At 38.2% G+C, this 20,196-nt stretch overlaps 1 protein-coding gene across 2 annotated transcripts in view; it reads left to right on the plus strand.

Annotated features, from left to right (window-relative positions):
- Nucleotides 1-20,196, plus strand: part of COG2 (component of oligomeric golgi complex 2) — a 51,684-nt gene that overhangs the window by 5,092 nt on the left and 26,396 nt on the right. For both annotated transcript variants that reach the window (XM_050769165.1, XM_050769176.1), the window contains exons 2-5: nt 11,806-11,967; nt 13,094-13,159; nt 15,452-15,532; nt 16,776-16,879. In XM_050769165.1, the coding sequence (XP_050625122.1) occupies nt 11,806-11,967; nt 13,094-13,159; nt 15,452-15,532; nt 16,776-16,879 (413 nt within the window). The remainder of the gene's footprint in view (nt 1-11,805; nt 11,968-13,093; nt 13,160-15,451; nt 15,533-16,775; nt 16,880-20,196) is intronic.

The raw sequence follows: 20,196 nt of genomic DNA on the forward strand, positions 1-20,196 counted from the left end.
AGTTTCAGCTCTGCTGACCACTCACGTGTGATTTTGTGCAAATCACTGGCCTCTGTGGGCTTGTGTCCTCATTTGTGTCATGGGGTGATGCTTATCTCAGTACTCTTTGCAGTGTTTCTGGCTCTTGTCATTTTATGTTTCTGCGAATAAAGAAACTTACAGTTGCCCCTCAGTAGCCCCAGAGGATTGATTCCAGGACATCTCCCACCCCTTCACAGATAGCAAAATCCGCAAATGCTCAAGACCCTCTTGTAAATGGTGTAGTATTTGCATATAACCTACTTACATGCTCTGGAATACTTTAAATCACCTCTAGATCACGTACACTACCTAATACAGTGTAAATCGTTGTTATACTGTATTTTTATTTGCGTTACTTTTTATTTTTTACTTTTTTTTTTAAAGAGTCTCTTCAATTCATGGCTGGTTGAATTAGACGGTGTGGAATGCCTGGATAGAGAGGTATAGTTGTAGTAGATTCTTCCCATTTGCAGATAAAGAAACTGAGGTCCAGAGTTGTTGTGACTTCCCCCAAAGTCACACAACTAACTGGGGCAACTCAGGGCCCTTACCTCCTGACTCCCAGGCTTCAGTACTGGAAAAATAATCGTGTCATGCTTTCCTTTCTAGATGGTAGGAACTTTGGAATGTGTGATTTTGAATACTAAGAACAGCCCCAAAATATTGCATAGTCCCTATGCTAAAGCACACGCATTTTATCAGTAGGGACAAGATTGAGGGTCGTCACTTATTTAAAACAAATTGTAACCCATCTAGTGATCTGGACTCTTGGCCTGCAGAAGAGATACAGGAGAGCGGATGTGGGTGTGAAAGCCGCACAGCCCAGTGTTGCTGAGTGCCCGGCACAGCGTGTGCCATCATTTCACAGCAACTAAAATGCTGACCTTACAGGTTCATGGTTTCATTTTCAGTCTTCATGAAAAGCTTGAATTATCTTTGGCTTCAGTTTGCAACAGAAATAAAGAATATATTTGAGACTGATTGTTACAAAATTTTCTAATTACCCACATGTGGAGCAATTTCCTAATGTGAAATACTTTTCTTGATGGTATGAGATCAGTACCATTGGACATACACAGTTTATTCAGTTGGCCTTTGGTAAAAAGAAGTTCTTTGGTATGCAAAAAAAAAAAAAGAAAGAAAAAGAAAAAGCTTTCTGAGCAGTTGTGGCTTTCGATTTTGTAAGTCACTTTTTGCAATATTATACAATGTTTTTCTTGAATAAAATGTTGAACTCATGGTCCCTTGAGTTTTTATTACTTGGGATAGTTGTTCAAAGTTAGATAAGCATGATGTAAATAGATCTTTGTTGTTTAACTAGTCATATAGCATTTAACATCAAATTTCTGTGAAGATTTTACTAAACAAATTAATCACAAACGGAGGCTTGGGCTTCCTCAGGTGTCCCTAAAACACCCACAGCAATGAGCACTTCAGAATGAGATCATTCTGCTTAAGCGCTCAAGAAATTAAGTTGAGAAAGTAAGCTGAAAGGCCACATAGATTATCATTAGTGTTACATTGGGGTAAAAAGGAGAAAGAAAGAGAAGAAATCAGCTGGGACAGAGCACAAATATTTGTTAAAGGGAAGGGACAGGTTATAGGTTTTCTTTGCCTTCTCATAAATACGTCAAACCCAGGTACAGTATTGAACAGAGGATTTAGACATAAAATTGATGAATCCATTGAAACATAATAAGTTATTTAGCACTTAAGTGCTACTATTTCATACACCTTCTAAGATCATCTGTCCATAGATGCTGGAAAGCACTTTAGCATCCATTTTGAATTTCTCAAGCTTCAGTAATTTGGTAACCAAATAAAGGTTTAGAATGAGCCTTGGGAGACACGAGTTCCAGACTAACTGGGTCGTGTGTCCGTGGGGCCACCCTGCACCGGGGACAGCCCTAGGTTGAGGGCAGGGGCTGGAGGGAAGAGCTCCAGGGACGTTTTTGCCCAGAGCTTGCTGTTGTGAGGAAGGGTTCCCTTCCCACAGTCTCCCGTGGCTGGTGCCTTCATGGCATTCATATCTCGGCTCAGATACTGCTCTGTAAGGGTCTTCTATCCCCTTTTCACCACTCACTTTCATAGGGTTCCATTTTATTTTCTTTGTAGCACTTACCACTATTCATAATGTTTATTTGTTTACATGTTGATTTTCTCATTTCTCCATTAGAATATATGCTCCTTGAGAACAGGAATGTTGTCTTTGCTTTTCATTGCTGTGCCCCCTGTAATTACAGTAGTGCCTGAGTCACCCTGTGAATCTTTATTTATTTATTGGATTTATTGGGCTTATTTCATTGTGGTTTTATTTTTGTTACTTATTTATTTTATTTTATTTTAGATTCAGGAAGTGCATGTGCAGGTTTGTTACGTGGTTATGGTGTGTAATGGTGAGGTTTGTGCTTCTAGTGTAGTCATCACCCAGATAGTGAATGTTGTACCCAATAGGTAATTTTTCAGCCCTCATCTTCCTCCAACCCTTCCCCTTTTGAATCCCCAGTGTCTATTAATTCCGTCTTTATGTCCACATGTACCCATCATTTATGTCCCACTTAGAAGGGAGATGATGTGGTATTTGACTTTCTGAGTTAGTTCATTTAGTATAGTGACCTCCAGCTCTTTCCATGTTGCTGCAAAAGACACGATTTCATCTTTTTATGGCTGCATAGTATTCTATGGTATATATGTACCACATTTTCTTTTTACATTCTCACCAACAGTGTATAAGCATTCCTCTTTCTCACGTCCAGTGTTGTTTTTTGACTTTTTAATAAAAGCTGTTCTGATTGGTGTTAGATGGTATCTCATTGTGATTTTAATTTGCATTTCTCTGATGATTAGTTACATTGGACATTTTTTCATATGTTTGTTGGCTGCTTGTATGTCTTCTTTTGAGAAATGTCTGTTCATGTCCTTTGCCCACTTTTTAGTGGAGTTACTTGTGTTTTTCTTGTTGATTTGTTAAAGTCCCATGTAGACTCTGGATATTAGTCTTTTGTTGCATGTATAATTTCCATATGTTTTCTTCCATTCTGTAGATTGCTTCTTTACTCTGCTGTTTCTTTTGCTCTGCAGAGCTTTTTAGTTTAATAAAGTCTCATGTGTCTATTTTTGTTTTTGTTGCATCTGCTTTGAGGTCTTAGTCATAAATCCTTTGCCTAGGCCAATGTCTAGAAGAATTTTTCCTAGGTTTTCTTCTAGAATTTTTATAGTTTCAGGTCTTACATTTACGTTTTTAATCCATCTTGATTTAATTTTTATAGATGGTGAGAAATATGGGTCCAGTTTCATTTTTCTGCACGTAGTGAATATTTAATGTTTATCAAATATGCAGGGGCATTTATTCTTATCTGTTGATCCTTTGTCTTAAAGAATGGTTTGAAACACAGACATATAGGAGCTCATACTAATCTTTTATGACTTTGCACCTATAGTTTATTTAATCCACAGTTTAGCACATAATATTTTGTATTGGTATTTATCTCAATGAGGCTGGACATGTTTTGAGGGCAGAGATCGCGTCTTCAGCTTGGTGTTCCCTCTTAGTGTAGTACCTTATCATTATGAATACAGAATGATGTCTGGGGGATTTGGGTTCTGTCCCAGCTGCAGTAGCTGATGATTTGATAGTTTTCTATATCTGGGGAACATTTTACTTTTTGGCATTCAGCATGAGGCAGCTTGGAGAATTTTGGTCTTTCTGTTAAAAGTTCTATGAAATTTTCTCAGTGTTAAGGATATTGATATTTGGGTCTCAGGCAAGCTTTAAATGATTACTTCCCCAGTTCTCTTGTGTTAGTCGTTGTTTGCCATCCTTGTGTGCAAGTAGTTATTAAAACAGCTAAACTTTTAAACTTTATTTGGTTTTAAATTTGATTGTCACTACTATTCTAGTTAATGGTTCTTAAGTTTTCCACAGCTGGTTTGTTTTGCTGTCTTATTATCCTGTATATGATTTGTTAGTCAACTTCTAGCTGTTTGGGGCATTTGTACTTTACCTGGGTTTAAGTCAGAAATATCTCTGAGTATAAAGAGAAATGATTTTTCTTTTAATTTCTGAGCTTACAGACCATAATTCTTGACTTCTTCCAGCTTTTTCAGACATAGGCATATATATTTTAACAAGAAAAAAGTCTACTTTAAAAAATATTGCTTTTTAACTAAAATAGCTTATTTTCAAAAAGTGGATACTATTCTATTCAGGTAAAAAAAGTTTATCTACCTTAGTATTTTTTAATTAATAGACTATTTTTTGGAGCAGTTTTAGTTTTATAGAAAAATTGAGCAGAAAGCACAGAGGTCCCACCTATCCCGTCCTGCCTCCCCCTTCACAGTTTCTCCTAGTAACATCTTGCTTTAGTATCTTACCTTTGTTACAATTGATGAACCAATATTGAGGCATTATTTTTAACTGAAGTGCCATAGTTTTTATTAAGAGTTCATTCTTTGTGTTCTACATTGGATGGATTTTAATAAGTGCATAGTGTCATGTATCCACTATTACAGTATCATGCAGAACAGTTTCACTGCTTTACAAATCCCTTGTGCTCTGCCTGTCCATTCTTCCCCTTCTCTCGGCACCCTCCGCACCCCCAGCACCCTCCCATCCCTAACCCCAGGCAACTACTGATCTCTTTAGTCTCCATAGTTTTGCTATTTCCTGAATATCATGTATGTAGTTGGAGTCATACAGTATATATAGCCTTTTCAGATTGGCTTCTTTCACTTAGAAATATACATTTAAGATTCTTCCGTGTCTTTGTGGCTTGATATAGCTCATCTCTTTTTATTGCTGAGTAACGTTCCATGTATGGATATGCCACAGTTTGTTCATCTGTTTACCTATTAAAAGAAATCATATTTGCTTCCAAGTTTTGGCAGTTAGAATAAGGCTGCTATAAACATTCACATTCAGGTTTTTGTATGGACATACATTTTCAACTCATTTGGCTAAATAAGGAGCACAATTGGTAAGACTCTGTTTAGTTTTGTAAGAAGCTGCCAAGCTGTCTTCCAAAGTGACTTCCATTTTGCATTCTTCCCAGAGTTGCTACTGCTCCATAACCTCAGAAGCATTTGGTACTGTCAATGTTTTGGATTTTAGTCATTCTGTTCATTAGTGTCTTGTTTTAATTTGCAGTTCCCTAATAATAACTCATGTTGAGCAGTTTTTCAGATCTTTTGCTCATTTTAAAATTAGGTTTGATTTCATACTGCTTGCCCACCCCAGCTTTATTTAGGTATGATTGTCAAATAAAAATTGTATGACAAATAAAAATTATATACAGTGTGATGATTTGATAATGTGTATACATTGTGAAATAATTACCATAATCAAGGTAGTGTATTCATCATCTCACATAGTTAACCCCCTCTTTTTATAGTGAGAACACTTAAGATCTACTCTCAGCACGTTTCAAGAATACAGTATATTATTAACTATAGTCATCATGCTATACATTAGAACTCCAGAATTTATTTATCTTATAACTGGAAGTTTATATCATTTGACATTACTCCCAACCCCAGTCCCCATTCTCCAGCACCTAGTAACCACAATCCTACTTTTTGTTTCAATGAGTTTGACTTCTTTATTTTTTGTTTTTTGTTTTTGTTTTTGTTTTTTTGGAGACAGAGTCTCGCTCTGTTACCCAGGGAAGAGTGCAGTGGCATCATCTTGGCTCACTGCAACCTCCGCCTCCCAGGCTCAAGTGATTCTCATGCCTCAGCCTCCCAAGTAGCTGGGATTACAGGTGCATGCCACCACGCTGGGCTAATTTTTGTATTTTTAGTGGAGATGGAGTTTCGCCATGTTGGCCAGGCTGGTCTTGAACTCCCAACCTCAGGTGAACCACCCACTTCAGCCTCTCAAAGCGCTGGCATTACAGGCGTGAGCCACTGTGCCCAGCCAGAGTTTGACTTTAGATTCTATGAAGACACTTCATATTAGTGAGTGTCTAATTTTGTGTTGCTAAAACAGAATACTTGGGACTGGATAATTTATAAACTATAGAAGTTTATGTGGCTCATATTTTTGGAGGTTGGGAAGTTCAAGTCAAGAGGCCGAATCTGGTGAAGGCTTTCTTGCTGTGTCGAAATGGGGTGTAGAGCATCATGTGGCAGAGATTGGATAGGAGGAGCATGCAAGAACAAGAGAGGGCTGAACTCACTTTTATAACCCTCTCTCAAAAATGAATCCACTTGCATGGTAACAGCTTGAATACATTCATGAGGACAAAGACCTCACGACCACTTCTTAAAGGTCTCCTCTCATGAACTCTTGTATTGGAGATTCAATTTTCTTGTATGTTTAAGTTCTTTGTAGACTCTGGATATTAGCCCTTTGTCAGATGGATAGATAGCAAAAATTTTCTCCCATTCTGTAGGTTGCCTGTTCACTCTGATGATAGTTTCTTTTGCTGTGCAGAAGCTCTTTAGTTTAATTAGGTTCCATTTGTCAGTTTTGGCTTTTGCTGCCATTGCTTTTGGTGTTTTGAACATGAAGTCTGCCCATGACTATGTCCTGAATGGTATTGCCTAGGTTTTCTTCTAGGATTTTTATGGTTTTAGGTCTTATGTTTAGGTCTTTAATCCATCTTAAGTTGATTTTTGTATAAGGTGTAAGGAAGGGGTCCAGTTTCAGTTTTCTGCATATGGCTAGCCAGTTTTCCCAACAGCATTTATTAAATAGGGAATCTTTTCTCCATTGCTTGTGTCAGGTTTGTCAAAGATCAGATGATTGTAGATGTGTGGTGTTATTTCTGAGGCCTCTGTTCTGTTCCAGTGGTATATATATATCTGTTTTGGTACCAATACCATACTATTTTGGTTACTGTAGCCTTGTAGTATAGTTTGAAGTCAGGTAGTGTGATGCCTCCAGCTTTCTTCTTTTTGCTTAGGGTTGTCTTGGCTATGCGGGCTCTTCTTTGAGATGAGTTTTTTCCAATTCTGTGAAAAAAGTCAATGGTAGCTTGATGGGGATAGCATTGAATCTGTAAATTACTGTGGGCAGTATGGCCATTTTCACGATACTGATTCTTCCTATCCATGAACATGGAATGTTTTTCCATTTGTTTGTGTCCTCTCTTATTTCTTTCAGCAGCAGTTTGTAGTTCTTGAAGAGGTCTTTCACATCCCTTGTAGGTTGTATTCCTAGGTATTTTATTATCTTAGTAGCAGTTGTGAATGGGAGTTCACTCAGGATTTGGCTCTCTGTCTGTTATTGGTGTATTGGAATGTTTGTGATTTTTGCACATGGATTTTGTATCCTGAGACTTTGCTGAAGTTGCTTATCAGCTTAAGGAGATTTTAGGCTGAGACAATGGGGTTTTCTAAATATGCAATCATGTCATCTGCAAACAGAGACAATTTGACTTCCTCTCTTCCTATTTGAATACCCTTTATTTCTTTCTCTTGCCTGATTACCCTGGCCAGAACATCCAATACTATGTTGAATAGAAGTGGTGAGAGAGGACATCCTTGTCTTGTGCCAGTTTTCAAAGGGAGTGCTTCCAGTTTTTGCCCATTCAGTATGATATTGGTGGTGGGTTTGTCGTAAATAGCTCTCATTATTTTGAGATACGTTCCATCAATACCTAGTTTATTGAGAGTTTTTAGCACGACGGGGTGTTGAATTTTGACAAAGGCCTTTTCTGCATCTATTGAGATAATGTTTTGGTTTTTGTCATTAGTTCTGTTTATGTGATGGTTTACGTTTATTGATTTGCGTATGTTGAACCAGCCTTGCATCCCAGGGATGAAGCCAACTTGATTGTGGTGGATAAGCTTTTTGATGTGCTGCTGGATTTGGTTTGCCAGCATTTTATTGAGGATTTTTGCATTGATGTTCATCAAAAATATTGGCCTGAAATTTTCTTTTTTTGTTGTGTTTCTGCCAGGTTTTGGTATCAGGATGATGCTGGCCTCATAAAATGAGTTAGGGAGGATTCCCTCTTTTTCTGTTGTTTGGAATAGTTTCAGAAGGAATAGTACCAGCTCCTCTTTGTACCTCTGGTGGAATTCAGCTATTAATCCATCTGGTCCCGGACTTTTTTTGGTTGGTATGCTATTAATTGCTGCCTCAATTTCAGAACTTGTTATTGGTCTATTCAGGGATTCGACTTCTTCCTGGTTTAGCCTTGGGAGGTTGTATGTGTCCGGGAATTTGTCCATTTCTTCTAGATTTTCTAGTTTATTCGCCTAGAGGTGTTTATAGTGTTCTCTGATGGTAGTCTGTATTTCTGTGGGATTGGGGGTAATATCCCCTTTATCATTTTTTATTGCATCTATTTGAATCTTCTCTCGTTTCTTATTTATTGGTCTGGCTAGAGGTCTATCTATTTTGTTGATCTTTTCAAAAAACCAACTCCTGGTTTCATTGGTTCATTGATTTTTTTTTGAAGAATTTTTCGTGTCTCTATCTCCTTCAGTTCTGCTCTGATCTTAGTTATTTCTTGTCTTCTGCTAGCTTTTGAATTTGTTTGCTGTTGCTTCTCCAGTTCTTTTAATTTTGATGTTAGGGTGTCAATTTTAGATCTTTCCTGCTTTCTCTTGTGGGCATTTAGTGCTACAAAGCTCCCTCTACACACTGCTTTAAATGTGTCCCAGAGATTCTGGTATGTTGTGTCTTCATTCTCGTTGGTTTCAAAGAACATCTTTATTTCTGCCTTCATTTCATTATTTACCCAGTAGTCATTCTGGAGCAGATTGTTCAGTTTCCATGTAGTTGTGTGATTTTGAGTGAGTTTCTTAATCCTGAGTTCTAATTTGATTGCTCTGTGATCTGAGAGTCTGTTATGATTTTTATTCTTTTGCATTTGCTGAGGAGTGTTTCACTTCCAGTTACGTGGCCAATTTTATAATAAGTGCAGTGCACTGCTGAGAAGAATGTATATTCTGTTGATTTGGGGTGGAGAGTTCTGTAGATATCTATTAGGTCCTCTTGATCCAGAACTGAGTTCAAGTCCTGAATATCCTTGTTAATTTTCTGTTTTGTTGATTTGTCTAATGTTAACAGTGGCGTGTTAAAATCTCCCACTATTATTGTGTGGGAGTCTAAGTCTCTTTGTAGGTCTCTGAGAACTTGCTTTATGAGTTCGGGTGCTCCTGTATTGGGTGCCATCTATATTTAGGATAATTAGCTCTTGTTGCATTGATTCCTTTACCATTATGTAACACCCTTCTTTGTCTCTTTTGATCTTTGTTAGTTTAAAGTGTGTTTTGGATTAGGATTGCAACTCCTGCTGCTTTTTGCTTTCCATTTGCTTGGTAAATATTCCTCCATCCCTGTATTTTGAGCCTATGTGTGTCTTTGCACGTGAGATGGGTCTCCTAAATACAGCACACCGATGGGTCTTGACTCTTTATCCAATTTGCCAGTCTGTGTCTTTTAATTGGGGCATTTAGTACGTTTACATTTAAGGTTAATATTGTTATGTGTGAATTTGACCCTGTCATTATTTTGCCCATTAGTTAATGCAGTTTCTTCATAGTGTCGATGGTCTTTACAATTTGGTATGTTTTTGCAGTGGCTGGTACCAGTTTTTCCTTTCTATGTTTAGTGCTTCCTTCTAGAGCTCTTGTAAGGCAGGACCTGGTGGTGACAAAATCTCTCAGCATTTGCTTGTCTGTAAAGGACTTTATTTCTCCTTTGCTTATGAAGCTTAGTTTGGTTGGATGTGAAATTCTGGGTTGAAAATTGTTTTCTTTAAGAATGTTGAATATTGACCCCTAGTCTCTTCTGGCTTATAGGGTTTCTGCAGAGAGATCTGCTGTTATTCTGAAGGGCTTCCCTTTGTGGGTAACTCAACCTTTCTCTCTGTCTGCCTTTAACATTTTTTCCTTCATTTCGGCGTTGGTGAATCTGATGATAATGTGTCTTGGGGTTACTCTTCTTGAAGAGTATCTTTGTGGTGTTTTCTATATTTCCTGAATTTGAATGTTGGCCTTCTTGCTAGGTTGGGGAAGTTCTCCTGGGTAATATCCTGCAGAATGTTTTCCAACTTGGTTCCATTTTCCCTATCACTTTCAGGTACACCAGTCGAATGCAGATTTGGTCTTTTCATCTACTCCGTATTTCTTGGAGGCTTTATTCTTTCCTTTTTTTTCTTTTTTCTCTAATCTTGTCTTCTTACTTCATTTCATTAAGTTGGTCTTCAGTCTCTGATATCCTTTCTTCTGCTTGATTGATTCGGCTGTTGATACTTGTGTGTGCTTCACAAAGTTCTCATGGTGTGTTTTTCAGCTCGTCAGGTCATTTATAGTCTTCTCCAAACTGGTTATTCTAATTAGGAATTCGTCTAACCTTTTTTCAAAGTTCTTAGCTTCCTTGCATTGGGGTAGAACATGCTCCTTTAGCTTGGAGGAGTTAGTTATTACCCGCCTTCCAAAGCCTGCTTCTGCCCGTTCATCAAACTCATTCTCCATCCAGTTTTGTTCCCTTGCTGGCGAGGAGTTGTGATCCTTTGGAGGAGAAGTGGTGTTCTGGTTTTTGGAATTTTCAGGGTTTTTGTACTGGTTTCTCCCCATCTTTGTGGATTCATCTACCTTTGGACTTTGATGTTGGTGACCTTTGGATGGAGTCTTTGAGTGGACGTGCTATTCCTTTGTGTTTGTTAGTTTTCCTTCTGACAGTCAGGCCCCTCTGCTGTAGGTCTGCTGGAATTTGTTGGAGGTCCACTCCAGACCCTGTTTGCCTGGATTTCATCAGTGGAGGCTGCAGAACAGCAAAGATTGCTGCCTGTTCTTTCCTCTGGAAGTTTCATCCCAGAGGGGCACCTGCCAGATGCCAGCCAGAGCTCTCCTGTATGAAGTGTCTGTCGGCCCATAGTGGGAGGTGCCTCCCAATCAGGATGCACGGAGGTCAGGGACCCACTTGAGGAGGCAGTCTGACCCTTACCAGAGCTCATACGCTGTGCTGGGAGGTCCACTGCTCTCTTCAGAGCCATCAGGCAGGGACGTTTAAGTCTGCTGAAGCTGTGCCCGCAGCCACCCCTTCCCCCAGATGCTCTGTCCCAGGGAGATGGGGGTTTTATCTGTAAGTCCCTGACTGAGGCTGCTGCCTTTCTTTCAGAGATGGCCTGCCCAGAGAGGAGAAATCTGGCAGTCTGGCCACCGCGGCCTTACTGAGCTGCAGTGTGCTTCTCAAGCTCGTGAACATCTTGTTTGGTGGAATACTCAACATCCATATAAAACATGAATGCAAATTTATATGGATTATGAAAAGATATCCAAGTTGTATTGTTATATGGGGAAAAGCAGTTTACATACAGCATGAATATTTAGATTCTGTGTGTGCATGTGACACATAGAGAAACATCTGGAAGGATGTGAATCACAGTGTTAGGTAGAGAAAAAAATAGTGCTTATCTCTACAGCATGAGAATTTGGGTGATTTTTTTTTTACTCTGATGGAGATTTTTAATGTAATTCTTTGTTGTTTGAAAGTTTTACATTGAACATTTGTTACTTTAAAACTAAGGGGAAACGTTTCTATTTTGAGAAGAACCTGATTGAATTGTGTTGTTTTGAAAAAGAAGTTCACTTTTAGAATTTTAGGCAACAGGAGAGGATGTTGTCTGTCAGGGGCCACCCTGCTTGGCACCTTTATAAAGCGGACAAACACCTTCATACTGTCACGTATGAAGATACTTTCCTCCAGCAGCAGCATGGCCTTGTAAATGAAGGGAATGGGCTTTCTTCCTCCTTCTTCCATTTCCTTTGTATATGGCACTGTGATGTCATTGCCGTAATTTTTTCTTCTCTGGTTTTATTTTTCAGGAAGATTTCGATGTCGATCATTTTGTGTCTGACTGTAGGAAGCGGGTCCAGCTGGAAGAACTGAGAGATGACCTGGAGCTCTACTATAAACTTCTTAAAACAGCCATGGTCGAACTCATCAACAAGGATTATGCAGATTTTGTCAATCTTTCAACAAACCTGGTAAACTTTAAATCCACAGTCCCATTTACACACATACAATTTCTTTCTCACTCATACTTATTCTTAGAAGTGTCGTGTGTTTTTAGAAACCTTTTAGTTGATGTCCTCACAGAAATTTGAAGAGATCACTAATCTCATCAATAAAATAACCAAAATTTCTTGATATACAATTTTGCTTTTTTACTTATTTAAGACTATTCTAAATTGAATATTTTTTGAATTTGATATTATTAAAAAGCAAAGGCTAGTAATAGCAGAGTGGTTGTTTTTGTTAGCTGCTGATTACTGTGAAATCTCTCTGGTTTAGACCAATTTGCAAGAGCAAATATCAGCTGTTCTTAAGGAAATGTTTAATTTACTTTCAGATACATATGCTAGCCAGAGCTAGATTCAGAGAACATTGGCCAATATTCATCTTCAGGAGGCTTGGTTTTATAAAATGTAAGAATAGTTTGCCATGAGCTATCAGCTGTTTATAAAAGTAGGTTAGAAGTGCTTATGTTTTAATACTCCCAAAGTTTGCCTTTTGGTCATCCTATTCCTATTTTATTTTACTTTTAAAACTCTCTCCAAAGAAGTACAGAAAGTAACCATCTCCATGGAAACTTTAAGAAGCATTAAAATTAATGAGCCATATTTGCATTTGGGAAATGTACATCTAAGATAAATGTTGTAGTGGGATTAGAAACCTAGAAATTTTTATTTCCATTCTATTTCATTTGGATTTTTCTCAAGGGTTATAATGGTTAGGACAGATGGAGTCCTTGAGACTTTCATATCAGCTGGTTGAATATTGTAAATTACAGACGGATAGCTCTTTATCTCCAGTTAAATTTTCTCAAATTCATTAAAATATTTTATTCAGAGGCAAATTGTGCCTAAGAAAGCTTTTATTTATTATGACTTCTTTTATTTTTATAGTTTTCATGTACATCAAAGGTTTTTTCACATTCTATCAACAATATTTATTGTGAAATAACATGTTAGTTACTTAGCAATATATGGTTGTTCGTTTTGTTGTACAGAAAGAATAACATAAGTCTAGCACTGCATTGATCATTAAATAGATACTTAGCTATTACTCTTGATTGTGAAGTGTGTGTGCCAACATGATCTCTGCCTTTAGGTTGGCATGGACAAAGCCCTCAACCAGCTTTCTGTGCCTTTGGGACAATTACGAGAAGAGGTTCTGGTAAGTTTCCCAAATAACATTAAACAGTTTACCATAAAGCATGATATGCTTGTTTGCCCCTCCAAAAAAGAATTCCTTTAATCTGTTAGATTGTTGTTTTTTGTTTTTTGAATGTTTAGTAATTATAATACCCTCGGAAAAGTTGTAAATCATTCTGTATTTTTTGCGTGTGATACTGTAACCAAAAAAATTTATGTTTGATTTGAAGATGACAGATTCTTGGAGTAGATAGCTTTAAAATGTTGGGGGAGGAGAAGGCTGTTTGAAAACTCAACTTGTTACCGTCAGCTCACTCATATGTAGGTAGTCACTAATTTAAGAATAGCTTCTATTTTAAAAATTTATAGTTTTACAAATATTTTCTTAAATAATATTTTATATATTGTTAGGTTCCTAGACTATCTACAGAATCTCTTTAAACCCTAATGTAACTGAAGGATAATATACAATTAATGTAATAACTAATTGTATTTATTTTAATGTTCCTATGAGATAATGTCTGCTGTGAGTTGGGACTCCCATGTCTAAGCCATTGGAGACAGGGACTCCATCCGGATGAACAGTAGAGAAGGGAATTTTAGCATCATTTTCAACAGAAAAGTGTGCTACCCTGTCCTGTCCCTGCTGGTCCACCCCACAGTCTGTGTCAGGCACCGTGACTTCCATGCTGTCTTAGCCTTGAGGAGCTGTCATAAACTTGGTTCATTGCACCATTATTACCTGTGTATGTCACCACTAGATCATGCGCAGCTTGTGTAGCCTTATGCACTTAGCCTCTAAGACAGTCCCTGGCACATAGTAGGCTCACAGTAGGTGACATATGTAAACATTCAGTGCATGTGTAGTGCTGAAAAAAAAAAAGGCAGAATAATAGCAATGTCAGTGTTTAGAAGTCCATAGGAATGGCAGGCAAGAAATAATTCTTTAAAGAGAGGTCTCGAGTTGTGCCTTGAACTAGCAAATATTTTCAGATGTTTGTGTCTTGTTTGATTTTTTCAAAAAGCTTTTAAAGTACTTCTTGTTGGCATGGAAGGAAAATTGTTTTTGTGATCCACTGTTGGATTCCACACTCTGGGTGGCTTTTACATGGCTCTTGGGTGGCTCTCCTGCCTTCTTTTCAGTGTACCTCTTCCTACCCCCAGCCGTGGAGTTAGGGTGTTTTCCGAGCCTCAGTCCTCAGCCTTCTCCTCTCCTCTCCTGTCCTGTCCTGTCCTCTCCAAATTGCCTCCCATGGAGGTGGATTCACTTTCCTGAATTCTGCTCTGTCATTGTTGACTGCTCTCTCACCTGCAGGCTCTAGTCTTTACCTTGCCTCCTGCCAGCACCATATGCTCTCCCTCTTTCCACAGCTGTCTCTATAGCCATCTTTTTCCTGATTGGTTTAGCAATAGACCTGTTCTTCCTTTTTGACCTCCAACTCATGAAGCTACTCTGTGAGATTCTGCAGTCATTGAGAAATGAGACTATTTCTTTTTCACCATTGCATCCTCATTGGCTTGCACAATAGCTGACATTTAATAGGTATTTCATAACATTTGTGGGATGAATGAATTCACTTTTCTATAGAATTTTTGTGATTTCTCTAGTTTATTCTAGTTTTTCCATTACTTTCATTTTGGCCCTAATTTCTGATTAATTCATTAACTTCTGGACATGCTTCTCCACCTATTACCTCTCCCTTTTCCTTGCCTCCTGTTCTTGACTTCTTGATTCTGAATTTTCCCAAAACAACTTTTTCGTGATATATTAGTACTTAAAATGTGTAGAATCTAGTCTAAAGGTATTATCTGGTCATAGCCCTCTTGAATTAACCCTTCCTGTTTTATTCCTACTTTTGCCCAAATTGAAGCCTGCAGTTACCCCTGGATGTATTCCTCACTGGTTCTGAAATATGTCATAACTGTTCTATCTTCCTGCCTTGTCTTCTGATAATCTTCTCTCTATGCTTGTCAGCATCCACAAATTTTTAGAATCTACTCAAGTCTCATCTCCTCCACCAGACACCCTTATACTTTGACTCAGGTTATCCTTTCTTTACCCTGACCACCTGTGATGCTCGTTGTATATATATTAATTTTCTTTCGGCAGCCGATCCTGCATGACCTTGGCTTTATATGTCATTTCCCCCCTAAATCTTGAGACACAAACAGCAATTGTGTCTAATATTTTGTAATTTGTCAATATCTGTGTAATACTGGCCTGTAGGTGTTAAGTCCTGTGGAATTGAATTAAATGTGTAAATTTCATAATGTTATGAAACAATCTCTGCAGTATTTTTTTTTTCTTTTAAAGAGCCTTAGATCATCTGTCAGTGAAGGAATTCGGGCAGTTGATGAACGAGTGTCTAAACAAGAGGACATTAGGAAAAAAAAGGTATACTCAAATATTATAGTATTAAAGCATTGATTCACTGTGGCACCTTGTAGTAACAAGCACTTTCAGGCATACGGTGTGATTTACTCTTCTTGATACCTTTGCAGAGAGCAGCGTGATGTCTCTCTGTTTATATTAAAGTGTTTTCTAAATGTATTTATTAGATGTATTTGTGTATTTATTTTTCTTTTGATAACTTTAGTACCCAAGCACACTTTTTAAAATCTCAAGGGAGAGAAGCCTATTTTAGAGATCTTCTGTGTAACTCTTCTTTAGATCCCTTCTCAGCTTTTGTCCAAAGATTCAAGAATGTAGTGCATTGCTGGAAAAGATTGTCCACTTCATGAGAGAGGGGATTTTTGCTGTTTTATCCACTTACATTCCCAATGTATAGAAGAATGTCTTGGTTCATGATAGATGCTTTGTAACTATGTATTTAATGAATGGCTTTATTTTTGTTATTTTAACAATGAGTTTTTATAATGTTCCCTGATAATAATATCTGCCTTGTGTAATAAATGTCTTTAATAAATTGGCACTTAGGTTTATCGGTATATCATGCACATGTAAAGGAAGAGGACAAATATGATTGGAAGCTAAAAACATGAAAAAAGGATCTTAAGAACATAAATGTAGTACCAAAATAAAGGTTTATTTAAGATGGAGAAAAGAGGCCAGGTGTAATGGCTCACACCTGTAATCTCAGCAGTTTGAGAGACTGAGGCAGGCAGATCGCTTGAGCTCAGGACTTTGAGAACAGCCTGGGCAACATAGCAAAACCCTGTCTTTACAAATAATACAAAACAGCCAGATGTGGTGGTGTGTGCCTGTAGTCCCAGCTACTTGGGAGGCTGAGGTGGGAGGATCACTTGAGCCTGGGAAGTTGAGGCTGCAGTGAGTCAAGATCACAGCACTGCACTCCAGCCTGGGTGATAGAGCGAGACCCTGTCCTTAAAAAGATGGAGAAAAGAAAGAGGGAATAAGGATATACCATAAGAAACAAAAAAAATAAGTTTTTTTAAATTCTAAAATTGTGATACAATGTTGAAATATGTTTGTTCTAGAAAGCCAAAATATTTGCATTCTTGGGAATTTAGTGTTATGTATAAATGCTAAAAATGTAGGATGCTATAGGTAATTTTACACTGACTTTTGACTTTGTATTTTCTTGCACTTAGGATGACAAAATAAGATAATTAAGATTAAACATGACAATAGCTTTATTCTTAATTTTTATTTATAGATGTGTGTATTGAGGCTTATACAAGTTATTCGATCAGTTGAGAAAATTGAAAAAATCTTAAACTCTCAAAGTTCTAAAGAAACATCTGCACTAGAAGCAAGCAGGTAAGTATTTTTTTACTAAATAACTCATAAATTAATACTTTACATCCAGGGTAAAAATTTTTTTAGTTAGAACTCATTTTTGATAAAGAAAATCCCAGTCTGTGGCTTAGTGTTTTTAAATGTAGCTCAAGCAAAGCAGAGTGCATGAAATGGTAAAGCTTATACATGTTATTATATAGCCTTGATGGTCGTATATAGCCTTGATGGTCGTATATAGCCTTGATGGTCGTATTATATAGCCTTGAAAGGTTCCAACACGGCACCTTTCAGGGAGTCAGAGAACGTGTACTTTCTGTGGAAGGTTTTTATTATTGAAATTGCCTTACCCATGGACTAGTAAAATCCCTATTGACTTGTAAGGTGTGGAATAGCAGTCATCTTAGATTATTTAGACAGGCCCAGAGTATTCCAGTTGATGTATCTTGAGGTTCAAAATGCACGAATGTTATATCATTAAGAAATAGTACAGGACACATTTCACTGAAATTTATAAACAGCAAAGAAAAAGCTGATGAAATAAACAAAAGATGACGGTTTCCTTTGTTATACTGTAGTGTCTTATTATCTTCCCACACTGAATTTAAAATCAGTCAGGTCGCTGAGTGACTCAGAAAATGAATTGAATGGATCATTATGAACACGAATGGGAAGCCCCATGGTGCAGTGGAAAGAGCATGGGCTTATGTTGCTTGTACCAGCTGGGTAGCTTGAGTCAGGTTACTTCACTCTGTGTCTTGGTATTGTCATCTCTCATATAAGGCTAATAGGAACTTCACTTGGAGGATTGGTAGCCATAGAGTAGACCCTCATACATGTCTAGTTCGGGCCTAACGCAAGCATCTCTGAAAGCCATGTTGATAGCCATCGTATTTTTCCTTGACTAATATGGGATAAGCTACAGGAAAACCAACCAGGACCAAATGGAATATACCTGCAGTTCAAAGTCCTGATCATACTATCAAGACAAGTTGGATTTCTTAATTTTAGGATTTAGGATCCTTAAATTCTTAAATTTAGGATTTCAGAATTTTAGATTTGGAGAGACTGTAGAAACAGTATGCTCTGTATCTCTCATTTTATAGATAGGGAGATGAGGCATCTGAAAAGGAAATTATTCTCATGTCCTAGGTCTCTACTTTCTTTCCTGATGGAGATGTGTAAATAAGTGGTCAATCGCTGCCGTCTTTTTTCTTCAGCCTGTAGTACTTGTGCTTCTGTCCCTTCTGTTCCCCTTCATCTGCACTCATCAGAGTCCCTGTCAGTGTCAGTTCTGAGAGAACCAGTGGAGCCCTGTTCGACTAACTGCTCTGCTTCTGTCTTCCACTCAACAGCGTTGACAGCCACTCCCAACTGTGTCCTCACCCGGCATCTGTGATACCTGCTTCCCCGTTTTCTTTTCCTCCTTCCTTATTCCTATTCTGTTCCTTTGATGGACTCCACTGCCCTTTTTCATGCCAGCTTTCTCCAGGGCACTGTTCTTGGCCCTGTGCTCTTGATCAGCACTTTCTGGGTAACCTTGTCCAACCCCATAGTTTTAGTGGCCTCCTGGATGCTGATCTCTTTATCTGCAGACGAACTTCTGTAGTCCTCAGACTCATCAGTCTGATGACTGCAGGGAGTCTAGTGGACGTTCTACAGGCACTTCACATTCATCATGTTGAAAACTGAGCTCTCATCTTCTTTCCCTGCCTCCGCCAGCAAAAACATTTTACTCCTCCCTTTGATTCCTTGTCTTAGGAAACAGTGCCTTTATTTCCTTCACTAACCAGGCTAGACATCTTGGGGGAGTCAATGTCTCCTTTTTTTCCCTTCATCTCCTTCTTTCATTCACTAGGCAAGCCCTGGAGAGTCTGCTGCTCTAGCATCTCTGAGATTGAGAGATGTCTGCCTCTCCTTCTCGGTTCTCCCATTGCCTCGTTTCAGGCAGTGGCCTCCTGACTGACCTCTCATTTTCTCTAGGACAACTAACTCTGTAGCTGTCAAATGGATCTTTCAGATTTGTCTAATCACATCTTACTATGTGATTGGGAAACAATGGTTGCCTAGTGTTTTTAGGGTAAATCTTAAACTCCTAAGCTGCTCCTTGCCACTTCTGTATTCTTCACTAAAGCTATTCGGAACTACTTGTGGTTCCCTGACTGCCCTGAACATTGCTGACTTATGCTTCCTTAATTTTACTATGTATGGCCATTTATTGTACCAAAAGCCCTTCCTTTAACTTCCACCTCCCTTTCACGTGCCTGATTTCTCTTTATTCCATCCAAATCTAGCCCAAAACATGCTTAAAGTATGGAAAGGTTCAAAATACTATGCTAAGTGGAAAAAAAGCAGGTTATAAAACGATACAGATTTGTTATGTAAAAATTTATTCTTGTCTCTTGTATGGGATACTGTTGATCCCTTCTGCTTTCTTTAAACCTGTCTCACTCAGTTCTGTGAGAGAAAGTATAAACAAGACACTGCAAGAGTTCCCTTCCATAAAGCTCACTTACAAGACCACCTCTTTTAGGAAGTCGTCCCTGACCTTTCAGATTTAGATGCTCCATCTCCATGCATTCATCAGGCCTCCGGGTCATCCACCAGACACTTACGGTTGAGACTGGAACTGTTGATTGACTTGCATGCCTTCTCCATCAGTCTGTAAGGTCCCTGACATCTTTATACCCACAGTGTCTGGAACTAGTAGGTACCTAAGAAAAGATACCAAATGTCCCCCACTAGTGGAGAATAGGCTTCTAATTACCTCAGTGATGTCTGTTTCTGGACATACTCTTACATTATTGTATTATATTCAGTATGTTATATTCAGTATAATAGACACTGCACTCTTCCTTGCTCTGAATCATCTTTGAGGAGCTTTTCTTAAATTCAGATCTGCAAATCTGAGCTGTAGAGAAGGTAAAACCAGGGCAATATTACTGAATAGTAGATATACCATGCTTGTTAAGCCAAGAAACATTCAGATAATTTATAAATAATCAATTCACACGAGATTATTCAGGAAAGAGTTAGGGATATTCAAGAAAGAGTTAACCTTTTTGGTTGGTCACGCTGGGTAGCTCCTGTTCCTCTAAACTAGTTTGGATGCTACAAATACAGAACTGGGTAGACCACTGACACTCTCAGTGCAGCATTTTCTGTGTCCTTATGATGTGGGCATTTTTCCTCACTCACTGATGAGCCATCAGTGTACACAGGATGCCTCAGTATACACAGCGGGTGATTATACCTTTATACTTCTCCTCTGCTATTTTACTTCTTTTTGAGTGATATTGACACTTGATAATATGTTTGGGGGGGAAAAGTACATTTATTAT

The sequence above is a fragment of the Macaca thibetana genome, chromosome 1 (genome assembly GCF_024542745.1).
Source record: "Macaca thibetana thibetana isolate TM-01 chromosome 1, ASM2454274v1, whole genome shotgun sequence".
NCBI classification, from domain to species: domain Eukaryota; kingdom Metazoa; phylum Chordata; class Mammalia; order Primates; family Cercopithecidae; genus Macaca; species Macaca thibetana.